The 12,183-nt window shown below is 47.1% G+C and overlaps 1 protein-coding gene across 1 annotated transcript in view; it reads right to left on the reverse strand.

The window, feature by feature from the left end:
- Positions 1-6,702: 6,702 nt before the first annotated feature.
- The window catches only part of LOC146173707 (uncharacterized), a 53,158-nt gene continuing 47,677 nt past the window's right edge, over positions 6,703-12,183 (reverse strand). The window contains exons 7-8 of the mRNA XM_084584145.1: positions 10,847-11,927; positions 6,703-10,594 (exon numbers count right to left, since the gene is read on the reverse strand). Of these exons, the coding sequence (XP_084440271.1) occupies positions 10,420-10,594; positions 10,847-11,927 (1,256 nt within the window). The 3' untranslated portion in view covers positions 6,703-10,419. The remainder of the gene's footprint in view (positions 10,595-10,846; positions 11,928-12,183) is intronic.

Here is a 12,183-nt window from a genome sequence, read left to right on the forward strand (position 1 = left end):
TCCGATTACATGCTGATCTGCGGAAATGAGGATCTGTAGTACCGACTGGTTCAGCAACGTAGTTGTCAAGCCAGACGAAACATTCAATGGATAGATATTAAAGAAGAAAAAAAAAACGGTTTAACGTTGCGCTGGAAACCACATCTAAGTAGGTTTCGTAGGATTTCGTAGAAATCGAGAATAAAATTCTTTGCGTGCAAAAGGTGAAACGAAACACAGAGCACCTCTCTGTGTTCAATTCTGGGACAATTTGAGAGAAAGCGAGCATTGCCTGCTGTTAATGAGAGAAAATGAAGATTAATGACGCAGCACTGTTAGTTTAGTAGAGCACGTTATTCAAGCGAGGAGGAATATATATATACGTATACCTGTCGGGATGCTCACAATTAACATATCCAGAGATTCTGAACTAAAACAATTTTCAACGGGAAGTTGTTTGAGAGCGCTACTCTTTTTTTTTTTTCTGATTTCCTAAGGTTCAATCAATATGACAGCACATCATCTCCCCTCACGACACTTTCAGTTTTCAGACATTTATTGAGAGAACAAAAAAAGCATGTAGGTTTATTTTTATTACAGTCTCCAGTCGGCCAGATTGAAATACAAGTTTTAGAAGCAAGATTTTGCTAAGCATCGCAATCTATTATACCGTTCCCATCAATATATTGTGGCTCCCAGAAATGTAGACAAGAGAAGATGAGGTCGACGAAGAAGCGGCTCGTGCTGGGACTCGCAAGTGGACACTGTTGGGTCTTCGACGCTCGTCTTGCGTCAACTGAAACCTCGCTTGTAACAATATGTTCATAACAATATATTAATATAGTCCTCAGTTCTCTCACATTATAAAGAGGCTCACATATTCTGTATGCGCGTGTCATATTTGTGCTTGCGTTGAATGTTTTTTCGATCTTTATATAATGCATAGATAAACGTCTTGAACATAAAAAAAAAAAAATGTAATATTTCTCTATAGTACAACACCTAATATACATGTTTTATTTCTAACGAGAGTATTTAGTTCTCTTTGTGCAAACGTGTAAAACACACGAAATAACCTTGTATCTTAAATTTGAAGTCCACTTAGCATTATTAGATAACAAATGACACCTTCAATGTGCACAACAAAGTAAAAACGTCCTTATAAAGTTCCGTGCTACCAGGAAAGCCATATGCACGAAAGCTTAACGCGTTCAGATTTGTACACATGACTTAAACCAGCCAGTAAAGCTCACCATGCATAATGAAGCGAACTTGGCGTCTAAAACCTAGCACGGGTTAATGATGTAACAAGCAATGATTATGTTTATAACAGAAGCGGTCAGCCTACTTATCAACAACTCAACCTTAAATCAAAGTTACAGGCCCTAGCATTTACTTGGGAAGAAAATTGATTTGCTTTGACCACGGATACGTCGTCATGGCAGGGTATACAGTCTCCACTTAAACAGTGACAAACTTCTTGGCTTCGCTCGATGACTAAATACGTCATTGTGCCAAATGAGAATTTATTTCTGAGCAACTTTTTATGATAACTAGCCTTTTATTATCATTCAGTAGTTGGCCGTCATCTCATCAGCGTCCTTCTCAGTTGTCGCTTCCTGTTACCCCTTCTTTGGCGACCACAGCCGGCTAGTTCAGACGTTAACGGTTTCGGATTGCGGCTAGAGATTTTCTAATCTCCCGACGCGTCATTCGACGCTGTCCATGCTGGCGCCATGACGAAAACCTTGTACCTGGATCTATATCTACAGGTACCGTCTTTGCCAAAAGTAACCAGGTTGCATGTTTTGCTTCTCGCTTGTCTTCTAAAGCCAACATGCATTCCCAGAGGATCATAACTTGCTGAGAAGTGAGAACAGGAGCTTGCCTCTACCTCGCACAGGTTTACAGCTTCAGAAGTGGTAGGAATTTTCCGCTACCCGACTGAGAAGCAGAACGCGCAGCCTGGTTACTTTTGGCAAAGACGGTACATTCGTGTAGGCAATATTCCGCTAGCAATACACACATATTACACAATATACACAGGCTCTGCTTTCTGGCTACCATGTATAAGCAGATTGGGTTATCTATGCATTACAGATCAGCTTGGAGGAAGTGAAAGCAAGAAACGCGGCACAAATAGTAAAAAAAAAAAAAAAAAAAAAAAAAAAAGAGAAAGAAAGAAAACGCAGAAGCTTCTACGCGGCAATCGGTGCTAATTCATCATTTCGAAGCAGCTGCGCCCAATGTTTCGCGGCCTCGCATAGGCGTTTTTTTTTTCCCCCTTGTATCGCAGATATGACCGCAGACACTAGCTGTCTTACATTCGCGCGACCTTGATCTGTAATTGCATTGATCGCTGTCTACCTAAGGTACACGCTCACCGTATTGCCTTCAGCAGATGTTTGAAAATCCCCAAACCTCTCCGATGAACCACAACTTGCCGCACAAAGAAAAGTCGATACGTCATTCAGCGACTGCAGCCGTGGCCGTGAAGTCGTTGAACAGATGGCGAAGTCCATTAGAAGATGTCCGCTGACTTCGGAGAGCTGGGGCAGTGAAAAAATAAAAATGCTAAGCACACGAAACGCGAGAACAGAGTTGCCGTCGAACCAAGAATGAATGACTAAATGCGCAACGCAAATGCGCGCTGCAGGCCCACCGGACGGTCGTTCTCATCAAATGCAGCCACACACTAGGGGGCTTAAAACAGACGAATTTTTACGCACGACGCGAAAAAACGCGAGATTTCGACGGTGTTCCTTCAAAACTGAACCGTGACGCGCTGTTCGAAAGACTGTCAGGAAAGGAAAAACTCACTGGGCCTCATGTCTGTTCTGTTTGTTGCTCTACAGGCGATGATTCGATAATGGCATTCGGAAAGGGACTATCTTCGTCCGAATCGAAAAATGAAACGGTAAAAATCGCTCACGGAACTCGACTCAGTTCGTCCTTTCCGGCTCCGAACACGCAACACAAACCGTCATCTGTTAATATATTTGCGTCCACCGTCCATTTTTGTTTTGAATCCAGGCTCACGACGCACGCCCGGGTGAATCGAGTGCAAAGGATACAATTCTCGCGCATGCGTGAAGCGCGTTTATGCTTTGGCTTCTTTTTTTCTTTCCTCACCTTTTCTTTCGGTGATTCAAGCCTTCTTTCGGTGCGTGGTGGTAATATTGATGGTTTTTGCATTACCTATACGCCGTATACGTGCTGTAACAACAAACACGCCTCGCAGACGACGCCAAAGCCCCGTCGTCTGCTTCGGCGATATATCGTCTGCTTTCTAGCGATCGCGCTTTTTCTGTTCTTTTCCTTCTCACTGCGCACGCGCGCAAATTTCGCTTCCGATAAGCAGAAATGGCAGAAGAAAACACCCAAGTCGTGATCTCACACTCAGTGAAAAGCGCACCCTCGCTTATTTTAGAAGCGTATCGTGTAGTTTTCTTTTTATTTCTTTTATTTTGTTTCTTCAACGCTCTTCACGGTTCCCTCGGCATCCGCGCTAGGTTCTTTTTTTCGAGATGGCCTACGCCAACCGCGACGGTCGATGATAGCAGACGACACGAAGCACAGCGGCATGGTCAGCTTCCGAAGAAAAATCTCCGCCCCGTACGCTCGAGTTGCGTCCGTATACGGACACGGACGTTGATTTGCTCTCTGGCTCGTCCAGATTTGTTTCTTTCTATATTTGCGTTTCTCTTTTTTCATTCTTCTCTCTTCTTGTTCACGTTCGCAGGTTACTGCAAGAACAAATCTTTACGAATTGCGGTCTGTATAGCATTTGGTCCTTGCAGGGTTGGGCCTATAGAAGATAATTTGAAGTATATGGTAGCATCCTTGAAATACCTGTAATGCATTTGTTACATATAAATATATAGAATGGTGAAAAACTTAAATCTTTACGAGCAAACATGACATTACAAACATGATCCGCATCCGATGAGGCAAGCTGCTGCCATTGCTGATGTTTTCTTCCGCAGCAGGACGTTTTATTTTTTTTTTTTAGCCATTATAGCGTCCTTACCCATGCAGAATATCAATGGACCCCTAATTTTCTCTACGAAGTTGCTTATTTATTCATTCATTACATTGAGAGGTCAAATAGAAGAACGTACGAATATATATATATATATGTAAAAAAAGACACTATCATGACTGACTGGAGATCGCTAAAGGTTTAGGAATTTCGTAAATCTCCCGAGTAAATGCTGAATCATTGTGGCAGCTGGACAGTTGAATTCAGTTTGAAACGCATAATCGTTAAGTCCGAGCCACTGACGGAGATGCCGTGTCTAGGTTTTCCAAAATAGGCGACCCAGAACGCGATCACTTTCAGAGCCTCAAAATGCGCTCGCTCACGCAAACATTTGAGCGAATAACAAACCCCACGGGATGTAAGAGGGCGAGAAGAGGCAGTAAGCGGAAGAGGTGAGCTTTTAAAAGCTTCAGCGGTTTAACGCTGCCGCGGTTGGCAGTGCGTTGCAAGCGAGAAATGCTGTAGTTTAATGTTTTTCATCCGAATTTCTGCGCCAAGAAAGAAAGAAGGGGGAGCGTTAGAGTGTAGAAGTTGCTGCACCGCTAAGCATGTCAAATGAGGCAGGTTGCCAGAGCGCTCAGAGCCACGGCGCTGCATTTCCGTCTGTGAATTTTACTCCGTTTCTTCTTTTTCGCCTTTTGTTTCACATAAACAGCAGTTACGGAGATTTTCGTTGTTGTTGTCGTCCTCATCGCAGTCACTCTCCCGCTTATTTTCCTCTTTCGTTTTGTAAAGTAAGTTTTCGTTAGAAGTGAGCAAAATATTGTCTTTGAATCGACAAGCCTGTAGGCATACTACGTCAGGTACATGTATCGTTTCCGTCATGCACTCACAACCTTTATTATCTGCGGCGTTCTGCAGCTGTATCCGACTGTATCGGGAAAGAGGAAGAGCAAGAAAAGATGAGATTACAGCAGGCTAATGCAGCCTGAAATGTTGCGTGGGTTCTCATATGAAAGAAAGTGAAGAGCGAATAATGTAGGCAGTGTGTCATAACTCTTCACGACACATTGTCTTACATGCGACAGTACAGTCGGGCACTTTCGGCGCCTCTGAAGCTTCCAAGGTCATTATGCGTGGCAAAAGAGGAAGACTGGTAAGCAACTCTACTCGGCTGCTCCCACCTATACAAGCTCCAAAGACCTTGGTCGTCTCCGTCTAAGGATGCCGCCTAGTGTGTAGAACCCCGTGAGGCTCTCCCCTCCTATACTACGCATTAAAAGTTTTCACCACGACAACATACACCCACTTCACCTGTACATACATTTGGGCTCCGAGAGTGTCGCAAATATTTTACTCCATGGCTCAAAAAGGCTGCCAGGTACTTTGAGAACGTTCGAGTAAATGTTCATGATTACTGAATAAATGCCGAAATGCACTTATGCTGTAGCATATTGCACGTGTATCACGAATAAGGCTGTGAGGTATTTATGTGTATACACTAAGAGAACCTAAATCCGGCAGTTCGGACCGGCCAACTGTGAAGTCAAGATTGAACAATTTGTACCCGAACTTACACGACGAGCTCAACAGATGGGGCATTATACTATTCTTTCCAACCCGTTTACGGTCTCTCAGACGAGGCTGTCGATTCGTTTCCTGTCTTGATTACTACTTTTGTTTAAATATACAACTCTTCCAGACGCGTCATCGGGTGAGCGGAAACGCGGGCAGCATTCCGAGCGTTTTAGAAACATTTCGAAAGCGTCATCCTCCCCCCGGAGCTCAAATCCGGCCCAGAGCCAGCACTTCCGCTGCCCCAAAAATTGACGATGCCAAAAGTGCGCTCTGACACATGAGGCACTATACTGATTCGTGGAAGAGCAGGCCTATATGTGAACAGAACACTAAACACACAAAGGCGTGTCCCTTCCGGTGATTTCGTTTCGTTTTACTAATGCTTCTGATTAGGGCTCCACCGTAGAAAAGCTGCGCGTAAGTTCGGTTACAAATCCCACTCCCGTCATTCTGTTGTCATCCATCACGAGGACGAAAGCGTGCTTCCTGAATACTGCTGCGACGAACCAGGTTCAGAGGCAGCGATTGTTGCGAAAGTTAGTGGTACTGCATGGTTTTTGGAACATTTTTCTGTTACTTAGCAGTTCCAGCTCAAGGTCAAGTTCAAGGTTTCACATTCAATAAATTATGCAGTCCTTTGTTTTAGAATACGCTGGAATGACTGGGCAACAGTTACTGCGCTTTTAATGACACTCAGGAAAAGTGTTTCTGAAAACGTACATTGAGGTTTAGTGAGCGCTACGGAAAAGTGAGCGTTGCGTTTTTGTATACCGTACATTGAGCTCTCGATGGCTTCCGAGGATACTGGTCTTCTGATTCCCCACCCTCCTTACCTTAATTGGTAGAAACAGTCTTCATGATCATTTTGTCCAGTTTGAATCGTCGGGCTCGTCCAATACAAATTTTAGTTATCTGGCAGATGCTGTTATAGGCAGTTGAAATTTCATAAACAAAAGCGTCCGTATGGGGTAACAGCATCGCAAGAAATTATCGACATGTCCTTGTCAGGCAAACATGCTGAAGAGCACGTATGCAGTTGACTGCAGAATTGCGCGGGATTTCCTTTTCTGGACTGAAATAAAAAACGCGAATTTCGTGCGGCCATTCAGAGGGCCAGGCACGTGAAGGGGAATAATAGACGCATGACAGCATTGTTTTTCCAGTGCAAAAATAACGACTCTGCATTTATTGAAATGCGTTGTTTTTTCACGCTTTTCTTTTTCATCGCTTCGTTTTCTGCCGAAGACTATGTACAAGTCGGGCATTGGGGAAAATGGGTTCATTGATTTGCATCTTGTAACTCCTAAGGTACTTCATAAATATACATATGTACAGGACTCTTTTTCGCATATTCTTAAATGAAATATTACATATTCATAAATTATGTTGGGCACGCTGTACAGAGACAATCGTGAGAGCATAAGAAAAAAAAAACAAAAACAACAGCGAATAGGCACAGGAAATAACGATCCTTCAGAGGGCATACGAACGAAAAGAAAAATGAAACATGAATGCAACTGAACAGACAGACATGCATCGTCTCTCTTTAATAAACAAATGACCTCACGCCAAACCGAGAACTGATGGAAACAAGCGCACAATCGACTATGGCCTCTCTGGTAAGTGATGTCAAGGCCGTTTTCTCTTTCTAAAAACCGTTACACATGACTCGTAAACCATGCTCAGTTTGTTTACGCAAGGGTTACTCCCATACTGAAAAGGAGCACCAACACGACATATCAGAAAAGCCAGACCCTTTCGAACAGGTTGAGCGGTTAAGGGCTTCTGAGGAAAAGATTACACCTTTTGACAAAACCACAGCTAACTGCTGTGCAGCTGCGACAGGCGAGCATGTCAATACGTTCTAGTAGGTGTCAAGTCAGAACAGGTGCAAAAAAGAAAAAAAAAACCATCCAGCACGGCGTGAAACAATTTGAAGATCAGTACTACGAGTCATAGCACTATCTAGTGGTTCACGAATGGGTGCACTCAAAATATGGAATCCTAAAATTGGGTTAGACATTCAAACTACAGTCGGCGCAACAAGTTTCTAGGCCATTTAAAGACCTCAACGACACCAGAACGTATGACAAACCGCATCCCAAAGGAAACGACTGTCGGTCTCCTGCGTAAGGGGCAGCATTACTGCAGAAATGAGCGTAAACCTTGCGTAACGAAACGAGATGATTGTGAATAATTAAACAGCTATAATACTCTTTGCGGTACAGTTGGCCGCCTTAACTCCGCGGGCTCTCACAACTCGGAGGCTCCGCAAGCGGCACTTAAATGTCTTCTCTTAAAATAAATAAAAGTTGGAACAGAGAATGATGAAGGAAAAGAAAAAAAGGGGGACAAGGAAAAACACCTCTACTGAGCTGCTACTTTAACATCACTTGTTATTTTTGTTTTCCTAGTGGAGGTAACAATGCTGGTTGCATAGCTGCCATTGTGCAGGGTCAGTAAAATTCCTGCTCATACTACGCTAAGTCTTACCTCAGTATAGCGATGAAGTTATCTGAAAGTATGTCCACAATGAAGTCGCAGATGTGAGTCTCCGCAAAGTCTCCAGCACAGCGGTCAAGTTCACGACACAATTAAAAATGTTTATTCGACATGCCGCACAAAGGATAGCATGGTCCTTATATTAGGAATTCAGCAGCTTCATCTTTATGGGCACAGCATTTGATGCTTGCCAAATTTGGTGAAGAAAAGGAAGTTGCCAAGGTGCAAGAGCGAAAAGGCCACCAGGACAAGCCAGGATGGGCACCTAGATTTGGAATATTCTGTACTGCACTGTCGCTGACACAAGTGAAAAGCAATATGATTGCGATAACAAATCGGCAGAGCGGATAAAAGTTGACAATACAGCTGGACAAGGCATGCTTTGCAGAGGTAAAGAGCGATTTGGACCGATCAAGCCTTGGAACTGCGACTGCACAATAAATTGCCCATTCCATATCAAGGAAAGAAAAGCTCTTTTCAAATTACAGTCGTCCAATCATCCAACTGCAATGGCCCTGAAATTGGAACTGACATGGTCTATATGCTAGATACATGAGAGGCAGTTAAAAAGCGAAAACAAGAAGTGCTTCGCAACATCATATTTCATACCGTTCATTTGAATCAGATTATCTTCAGTCTTCAGACAAGGCAGCATGTCAGCCCCATGTGTTCGACACTATGTGACACCATTACCTTAGCGCAAATAAAAATAAATTACGGACGGAGAGGAAGATAACAGATGTACATGGAAGGATGAGACAGTTCTAAGCAGTAAGCTCACAAGAACATGGAACTAAAAAAAATTAACCGGCAACAGCACCAAACAACAAGGGCGGGAAAATGACCAGACGACTGAGACCAAGGCACAGGCACCATGTATGCATACACTCAAAAACAGCCCGACAGGAGGAACACCCTATTACGAAAGAATGCATCGAGGCAGTAATGTCCCCAACTTCTACCTCTGTACATAAAAGAATGCCTGATAACTCAAGTTAGGGAGATTTTGGTGCAGAAACACGGATGCCAATGATTGCGCGCTCTGAGAGAAGGAATAAACAATTCAAACTAGGATGCAGATGCGAATGAGTGAGCTGCTATCACGCCTGTCTCTGTTGAGGCACTGCACAGCGAATACAATAATGCTGAGTAGAAGGAAAACGCTCCTTGTCGTAACAGGCATTTAAAAGACTCCAAGGACTTGGCTGGGTCACGGAGAAGTGAAAGAAGAATGGGTAATAAAATTAATCAACAAGCAATAAACATGAGAAGAAAAAAAAAGGCAATAATGGATGAAAACAAGAAAATGGTGGAAATACCCAGATGGTTTTCTTAGGACTCCGTAGGGGGCGCACATGGCAAGGTACACGGGGCCTCTGCCAAGACGCCCCCGGCCGACTTCACAATAAAACGGGAGCCTCTGGCTTTGAAGCGCGCACATCAAAAGAACAGAGACCACAGGGAATATAGAACAAGCTCTTTGGATCCATGAGTGGGTGACGATGCCAGGTGGCCCTTGTTTGCGGCAGGTGACAAGGTGGCAGCTTTCACAGGCAAAACATAAGAGGAAAACGTTCTGCAGGAGGCACATCCGTCACTAGTGTTTCGCTCACAGGGGCACGCCAAATGTCCTCTCTCAGAGTTCAGTCCTGAGCGGCACCTCTCACAAGCACACACACACTCTGGAAGCATTTATATTAACGAGGGAGACGACAGAAGAAAAGACTCTTTCTGGGATGACTATTTTGGTTGTGAGGTCGTGGTGGTGGCTAGCTTGCTGCATTGCTGGCTTGCATGGCACCGACCGTCACTAATCTGCATTACACGAATCCCACACGTAGCGACCTCTCTCTTCCCTCGCCTGCCGCTTCCTTATACACCAGCTCAGAGAAGGGGGTGCACGTACAGGCGTCAACCGAAACGTCACTAGCACGTCAAGGGCAGTGTTGACGAAGATGGCACGTGTGGCATTGTCGAGCAGACGACGACGCGGCGGCGGCGACGGTCCGTAGCAGTCACGTGGCGACTTATGATGTCACGGTCACACACGTGATGGCGGCGAGTCGTTTTGTGTCACGAGATGACTGGCAACGATCCCGACGACGGCACGCGGCAGTCACGTGACGTCTCGCAACGTCGGTCACGTGACGGCGACGACTCGTGACAGCACAAGTCGAGTGGCGACGATCGCGGTGACGTCATATCCCCGACAGCGAGTCCACGCCCCAGGCTGCAGCTCACGCCCGGCAGGTTGTTGGGGTGGCGGCAGGGGCGGAACATCGCCTTCGATCGTCGGTACAGCAGCGGGCCGCGATGACGTAATGGCAGCGGCACACTACCCCCTCGCGACACTTAATTTAGGTAGAAGTCAGTGTCGGTCACACTTCCGTCGCGAGCATGCTTTCGTCCCTATAGTGGTCCTCTATCACGTACACTGCATTGCTGCCCGTGACTGGTTGGGGCTGCTGCGACGGCTGCTGATGCAGCTGCTGCTTGGCGGACGCAATGTCGTCCTCTTCGGCTACCACATTGCCTGCCACTCTGGAATCACAGCTGCAAAGAGAAAAAAACAAAAAACGACGAGGTCAATGCAAAGTTGAAATTACCATCTTGTCACAGTCCAACCGCGTCTCCAGAAATAAATCCAAATCACCAAAGCTAGGCCCGTTAAAGGCGTCCATGCATCCATACATGCATGCAGTATAAGACCTGTAGACGACATGGTCGCAGGCTACTCTATAACCAACGAAGATGCCGCCAGCTTCTAATTCTTTGCCCCCCAGTATCGAGAAAGCCAGCGCTCACCTTTTGGGAGATGATCCTTGTAACGATGCCCGCTCCAAGACATGCTGATGCTGCGCCGTGGACGCGCCACCATCGATGCCACCAGGCTCCTGGTAATGCCTGCTGAGCGTCCTCGTACTCGCGTACGTGCCCTCCGCATCACCACCGTCGAGCGAGAGTTTGCTCTGAGCCCTCGCCGCGGCGCCGGCAGAATCCACGTTCAGCACCTTGGCCACGGATCCCGTGGCTGCCGAAGACGACGTGTCCCCGTTCGCTTTCTTCTGGAGCGGCTTCTCAACAAGTGCGTTGACCACCACGACCGGAGGAGGCGCCTTGCCTCCGGCACCCTTGTTGTTCATGCCGTGGTGCTGGACGGCGTTCCTTTCGTTCTGACGGCGCGCAGCCTCGGCGTCGCGGCGCTCCTTCCAGCGCCGGCGCTGACAGACTATGACCAGCGCCGCCACAAGGGCGACCAGAGGCACGGTCACGGACGCCGTCACAATGAGGGCCAGCTGCATCCCGGAAAGCTGCTCGTCGGGGTTCTTGTCGTCGCGGTCTCTGGTCAGGTCGCGACCGACGTTCTCGTCCCGCCTTGCCGAAGACCTGCCGGGCTGTACCACGGCCACGCGGGGAGCGAGAGCCGGCGGACGGTGTTCGCAGCGCTCGCCGCCGAAGTCGTTCGGGCAGCGGCACTCGAAGCGACCGGCCAGGTCGACGCAGACGCCCCCGTTGAGGCACGGCGACGAGGCGCACTCGTCCAGGTTGACGGAGCAGTCCTTGCCCGAGAAGCCGGCCGGGCAGTTGCAGCGGAAGTCGTTGACGAGATCGACGCACCGGCCGCCGTTGGCGCACGGGTAGGTGAGGCAGTCGTCCACGTCCTGGTCGCACAGCCTGCCCACGAAGCCCGGTCGGCACATGCAGCGGAAGCTGTCGGCGCCGTCCAGACAGGTGGCACCGTTAAGGCAAGGGTCCGACGCGCAGTCGTCGATGTTGGTCTGGCACAAGGGGCCCTCGAATCCCGGTCGGCACTCGCAGCGGAAACGGTGCTGGTCGCCCCCACCGCCTCCGGAGTCGCCGTCAGATAACGTCACGCATGTGCCGCCTGGTCGGTGCGAGAAAAAAGAGGCAAACGATTCTAGTTAGTTACTCTCGTTATGGACACTGCTCCAGCGCACGGCGAGTTCGTGCAGGAGCGCTTAAACGAACGATAGCTACAGTACTAGATAGTGCTCATTCTGCAAAGCACCTATTTCTGGGTGTCGCTGGGAAGCACCAGCTTCCGGCCACAACACGCAGCCAAGAGCCGACCCGTCATTAGGATGTAATCACTTAAGGCTCCCAATATTGCATAGAGTTTT

This window comes from Amblyomma maculatum, chromosome 11 (assembly GCF_055883805.1).
Source record: "Amblyomma maculatum isolate TAMU_Amacu chromosome 11, ASM5588380v1, whole genome shotgun sequence".
Lineage (NCBI taxonomy): Eukaryota > Metazoa > Arthropoda > Arachnida > Ixodida > Ixodidae > Amblyomma > Amblyomma maculatum.